The sequence below is a fragment of the Gastrolobium bilobum genome, unplaced genomic scaffold (genome assembly GCF_033153095.1).
Source record: "Gastrolobium bilobum isolate Gb01-03AN ecotype WA unplaced genomic scaffold, APGP_CSIRO_Gbil_v1 utg11321, whole genome shotgun sequence".
NCBI lineage: Eukaryota > Viridiplantae > Streptophyta > Magnoliopsida > Fabales > Fabaceae > Gastrolobium > Gastrolobium bilobum.
Genome location: NW_026897751.1, coordinates 87,420 through 93,667, shown reverse-complemented (window position 1 = coordinate 93,667; position 6,248 = coordinate 87,420). Strand labels below are relative to the sequence as shown.

Below are 6,248 nucleotides of genomic sequence, written 5' to 3'. Positions count from 1 at the left end.
TGATTAATAAGATACCTGAAGGTGATTGCATCCACCACAAGAGAATATATTTTCATATAATAAATGTCAGGCTTTTGTGAAAATTATTTTGCCACAAGTCATGTTTTATATCTTACGACTTCATTTTTTCATTATAATTTTTTGCACATTTGTACCCAAGTTGGCTTTACACCTTCATATGTTTGGATTATAGATCCAAAAACTTTGAATTTGAATTGCGTCTTTATATTTTCTGGCCAATCATCATCGACAAATTTATCTTTAAGATCCTCGTCTTATTTCATCATTTCATTTTATACAAAAATATTGTTGTCATCTATATCTTTACGATTCCAACTTTTCCCTATAATGACATAACCAATATAGATCTCTTCATTTTTATTTATTTTCAGGTACCTGAACCTCCTCGAGGTTTAATGAAAGTTATGTCTTTAGGATTAAGAATTGTCTCCATATTATGACCATCTTAATCATTTGCTCATTTCCTCCCTTTTTGAGGATTTTTATCTTTGGAACTGATCATTTTTCTATGTACAATATGAATTGGAGCATTTACAGTTGGAATATTAGACTTATTGGTCAGTTAAACCATTAGCCGTCAATATATAATATCATTTTCTCATATTTGTTTTGTGTGAGGATCTATATGAGATAATGATAATGCATTTTTATTAATATATTTTTTCAACTATTTATTCTCTCCCCTTTTTGTTGGAAATATTGATAACAGTAATCCATTATTGAATTGACTAAATCTCCAGTCATTATTTCAAGATATAAGGAGATTCATATCCAATGTATATTCCCAACTATATTTTGGGATTCATCTTTGTGCGTTGTGGTGGAGTAATTATAATATGGATCACACATTTAGAAATTATATTTGGCTCCTGACCAGAAGCCAATGTAATAGAGAGATGATAACTTATTGACATGATGCGTATAAGTACTACAGCGTAATATATAACACATCCCCATGCAAAAATAGGAAGTTTTGTTCTCATACGAAAAGTTCTAGTAATCAATTGGAGACATTTAATAAATAATTTTGCTAATATATAAATTCACCAGCATTATGAAGACGAATTGTCTTTATTGTACTCTTACTATTATCATTTGAGCAAACAATCTCACAAATGTCAAGATAGACAAATATGTAGTCATTTTGTAGATGCATCTATTAAATTCATAATATTTGAAAGGTCCACATGATAGGTGAATGAGCCCATATATTTCACCTTATATGCATTTTAAAAATACAAGAGATTGAATCTCAACTTTAGCTGGTGACAATTTTTCTTGAGAATTAGCAGTACAAGAAAATTCAATAAATTAAAGAATCTTTTGGTTCTTCAATGCATGATTATATGAATTTTCAGTAATATTTCGCATCATATTTGATCCGAGATGGTCCATCCGGTCATGCTAAATAATATACCTATTATAATCAATATCCTTTTGATTTACCAAGGCATGTTTTTCAATCATGCTAATAGGGTTTTATAATTCTCATGTTGAAAGAGAATTGAAATCTCATGTTGTAGAGATAAAAAGCACGTGAGACCCATGTGTTAGAAAAAATTATATGTAGGACCCATGTCAGCACGAAAATCGAAGGGTGTGTAGGAAAATTATAATTCTCATGTTAAATGAGAATTATAAAACTCTAATATTGGTATAATATATATCGGAAGCAAAACATGTAATTTTTTTTTCTTTTTATACACATTTCTTACCTACATAACCTGACTGGGTCATCGATTTTGATTGGGGTTTGACTGGATCCGATGCATGACCGGTCCAATACTTGACCCGATATTATAGACTAATATTTTTTTTAATAAAAATATTAACCCAACAAGTCAACATGTTCTTTGACAGGTTTAATCTATTTTATCCGCCTTCGTGCGGAAGATGAACTTGATGGCTTGAATCTGTTTTATCACCTTAATAATTAAGTCACGAGTCAAATATGCATTGTGGTTAAATGACTAAATCAATTTTTATTCCATCCAACCTATCGATTGAATTGGTGATTTTGTTTAAAGGTATTCCAATCGATTTATCTCTTCACGACTAGTCCGATTCAGGACGAGTCTCGGGATTAAGGTTTTAAACTCCTCTCAAAAACGATATTGAGAAGGATCAAATACATGCTTTCACCCCCTACCTGCTCAGTTCCTTGGCACCATTGAGCTACCATCATTTGTTGATATTTTTTTTTAATTAAATTATTGTACACTCATACCATAATTTTTATTTTGTATTTAAAATGAAGGGTTTGATGTTTGTCATTTTAAATGACATAAGTTATGTCATTTTAAGAGAGAGATAGACACAGGAAAACGGAAATCATGGAAGAGAGAAAGTGAGTAATTTTTTTTAATTTAAAATTCAAATTTTCTGTGTCTGTATCTCTCTTAAAATGACATAACTTTCTGAAATTTAAAATGACAAACACTTTTCCCTTCATTTATTATTAATAACAAATATTAGGGTCAGGTCAAGTGTGGTGGGTTGGGTTCGTAAAAATGCCCAAGTTAGGGCCCAATTGTATGACCCAGAAGAACGATAATGAGGCCGGGTCTGTATCCAAGCGTTCATAGAATTAGGGTTTTATCAAAGAGAGGGGCTGACACAGAGAGAGGAAGCTAGAGACAGAGAGTGTGTGTGTTCAACGCTCGATCAAGATGGGTATTGCTCATTTCATAGTTTTGTTTTGATCTGTCATTGTTCAATTCCCAATGAGAACTGTGTTTATCTGTGTGTTTATGGATTTTGTTCTTGTTCTTCAACAGGTATATCTAGGGACTCTATGCACAAGAGGCGTGCCACTGGTGGCAAGAAGAAGGCCTGGAGAAAGAAGAGAAAGTAATGCCTTTTTTTTTTTTTTAAATAATAATTATTTTCTGCTTAAAGTGTCGTAGTTTTCGTGCTAAATGATATATTTGTGTTTATTTGGTGGTTGTATTGATTGATTTGTGGATTATTATTTTTCCTTGTTATCCTTATTTATTTTATTTAATTTTTTTGTCGGTTGTAATCTTTGGTTGCCTGTGAAATTGACTAGTTCGAATAAGAATGTGTACTGTTGTATTTAAGATATGTAGAGTGGCTACTGTATTTATGGGGTTTTTGATGGATGAGTTCATATATGCGAGTGCATCTGTCAGATCTAGCTTTACTCATTTTCGAATTTTTAGATTTCAGTTGGGAAATGGAGAATTCAAATGGTTGAAGCGTTAGAAATTTACATTATAGTCATACAAAACCAAAACATGTTCGAAATTCCACTTTGTATGTATATCATTTAGAGTTGTATTTGATCATTCTTCTTTCATCTTCGTTATGAATTAGCATGTGAATTTATGGGCATGTTTAAATTACGTTTTCAAAAACAGTTTTTTGAGTTTCAAAAAAAAAAAAAAAACAGTTTAATAAACCTGTTTTGTAAAAATAGTTCTAAAAATTATAACTATATTTTAGTTTTTAGAATCAAATTTAGAGAACGTAACTTAGTTGTCTTTGTTTTGTATTTTGACTTTTAATTTTCAAAACAAAAACACACAGAAATACCTATTTCATTAACTATTCTATGAAACAGTTCTGAGTTAAAAAAATTAGAACACAATCAAACAGGCCTTATCTCTCTCTTAGTTTTTTTACTGCCCTCAGCTTTTATTCTGCTTGGAAGTGACTATATTATACAATTCTGTAAGTTTATGTGGCATAATTTCTGGTCTTCCTACTTAAATGATCATATAGTTTGTATTTTTTTGGGTACAATGTTTTTTTTTTTTAATTATTTTTTTAGTACATATCAACTGGTGTCCAAAGCCCCAACATGCCTAACTAATCCGGTTTTGGGTTTGAGTCTTTCCACCCTTTCTTGGAGGTACGACTCTCAGGAATCGAACCCGCTACCCTTTAGGCAGGTCAAATCTTGGGGTCTAGCCGGATTGTCACTAGATCAACTACTCTTGGGTTTTTTTAATTTTTGTTAAAGAAGAAATCATGAGAGAGAGAGAGAGATACTCTATGCCAAACAAACTGAATGTAAACGTAGAGCCACAGAGGCTCAATAATGGCATAGTTACGCAATCTCTATGCAAAATGAGTTAGTAAGCACTAAGCAGAATGATCATATATTCCTTATAAGTTGTTACTCTTTGCTGTTAAATGTGGCTAGGATTCTTCACTGTTTGCACCTTGGTTCAGATCTTAATTTTAATGGTGTTTATTTGAACATGTTATTCATTGCTGTCTATAATGTGATATTCTATCCCAATTAATTCTTAATTTGAACTAAGATGTTTTGGCTGGATTTATCTAGGTATGAGCTCGGTCGCCAGCCAGCTAACACTAAATTATCAAGCAACAAGACAGTCAGGAGGATTCGTGTTAGAGGTGGCAATGTGAAATGGAGGGCCTTGAGATTGGATACTGGGAATTACTCATGGGGTAGTGAAGCAGTAACTCGCAAGACTCGTCTTCTAGATGTGGTTTACAATGCCTCAAACAATGAGCTTGTGCGAACTCAGACCCTCGTTAGGAGTGCTATTGTTCAGGTTGATGCTGCTCCGTTCAAGCAGTGGTACCTTCAGCACTATGGTGTTGATGTTGGCAGAAAAAAGAAAGTAGCATCCAAGAAGGAGTCTACAGAGGTTTGTTGGAATTTTTTCAGTTTATAAAATTTTCCCCATTATATGTATATTGTTATACTTTCATTTGTTTCTTGAATAATAGTTGTACTTTTACGTTTTGAAATTATATTGGGCAGGAGATGTGTTGAAATTGAAAGAAATCACTAGGCATGAGTTTCTGTTGGATGCAAAATATGTTCAAAGTAGTTAATTTGTTTATTTTTTAAATATTGTATTACTTCTGTCATTACACTATCATTCTGCATTTGTGTTCCACAAAACTGTAATTCATAATTAAAATCATGATTATTTGCTGGGACAAATCTTTAATATGTAATGCATAATACCCACCATTCTTTACTATTATTTCCATGAATAAACTAAATATATTTGCCATGAATGGTACTTTATGTTGTTATTATTTTGTGGGTTACACAGCCTGCATTCTCCTTTGTAGCAGTTGTTGACTTTTCTCTCAAAATTGAAATGTATTTCCTGGTCCTTTGATGTCAAACTTGCAGGAGGGTGAAGCTGCTGCTGAAGAAACTAAGAAAAGTAACCATGTGCAGAGAAAAATCGAGAAGCGCCAGAAAGATCGCAAGCTTGATCCCCACATTGAAGAGCAGTTTGGTGGTGGCCGATTGCTGGCTTGTATTTCTTCTCGCCCTGGTCAATGTGGCAGAGCTGATGGGTATGCTTATGCTTAAACTGTGTGTTAGAACATGTTGTTTTGAGCCAACTTTGTTTTTGTTGTTTACTGTTCCTTTTTTTTTCTCTCCCTGAATTGGGTAGGTACATTCTGGAAGGTAAGGAGCTGGAGTTTTATATGAAGAAAATCCAGAGGAAGAAGGGAAAAGGTGCTGCTTAATTGTAGGTTTTCAAATTTCTATATGGCTTTAACTTGGAGATTGGTACCATTCAAGATGATGTAAGTTTTGGATGATACTGTTGGTCCATCACCGTTAGGATGATGTCCTAGGACATTGTTAGTGTAATCGTTTTTTTGGTTTTATGCCAATTTCATCAAAATTTTGCTTTTTAACTGTATGCTACTGATAATATACATTTTTCGTAATTTAATATTTTGCAATCAATGCTGGATAATGGCCTGGGAAGTGCAATGGGGGGGTTAGTTTAAAGGCATGGGATGCAGAACGATTCCAATCATTATTACCCTAATCTTTAAAAAACTACGTTGTTTCGAAATTATTGATAATGATGATTCTATTTCAATTAAGAATTTCAAAATATTTTGGTTATTTTAGCGAATTTCAACGCTCCATTTCCCATCCATTTCTATGGTATCTGTTCTTATATACCTTTTAGTTGCAAGAACATAAAAGTTCAGGTTGTAGTTCTGTTATTATAATTTCATGTTATATTACCGTTAGTTCATATGATATGCTTGATAACTGAAGGATGGTGGGTGATCCTTAATCCTTCATTCCTTTCACTTATTACTCTTGAATTATGTCAAAATAGATTTTTTTTGTTTTTTTTTGTTTCTGCTCTTTTTTTTTTTAGGGGTGGGGTGGGGAATCCTCTACTTATTTAAAGTGAATCAAGCCATTTATACCTCGACCTTCAACTTAAATCAACTTCATC

The 6,248-nt window shown here is 32.7% G+C and overlaps 1 protein-coding gene across 1 annotated transcript; it reads left to right on the top strand.

Annotated features, from left to right (window-relative positions):
- The first annotated feature begins 2,566 nt into the window (after positions 1-2,566).
- On the top strand, positions 2,567-5,752 carry LOC133309872 (small ribosomal subunit protein eS8-like). Its single transcript, XM_061510725.1, has 5 exons — positions 2,567-2,694; positions 2,799-2,871; positions 4,334-4,664; positions 5,165-5,334; positions 5,436-5,752. Exons 1-5 carry the CDS (start codon positions 2,691-2,693, stop codon positions 5,509-5,511), a joined length of 654 nt encoding a protein of 217 aa, XP_061366709.1. The 5' UTR covers positions 2,567-2,690; the 3' UTR covers positions 5,512-5,752.
- Positions 5,753-6,248: the final 496 nt, after the last annotated feature.

What these genes read in the sequence shown, in the direction of transcription:
- LOC133309872 (XM_061510725.1), top strand. An exon ending in GCCTGGAGAAAGAAGAGAAA is followed by an intron (nt 2,872 to 4,333) that starts GTAATGCCTTTT and finishes GGATTTATCTAG; the next exon opens with GTATGAGCTCGGTCGCCAGC. An exon ending in CAATGTGGCAGAGCTGATGG is followed by an intron (nt 5,335 to 5,435) that starts GTATGCTTATGC and finishes TGAATTGGGTAG; the next exon opens with GTACATTCTGGAAGGTAAGG.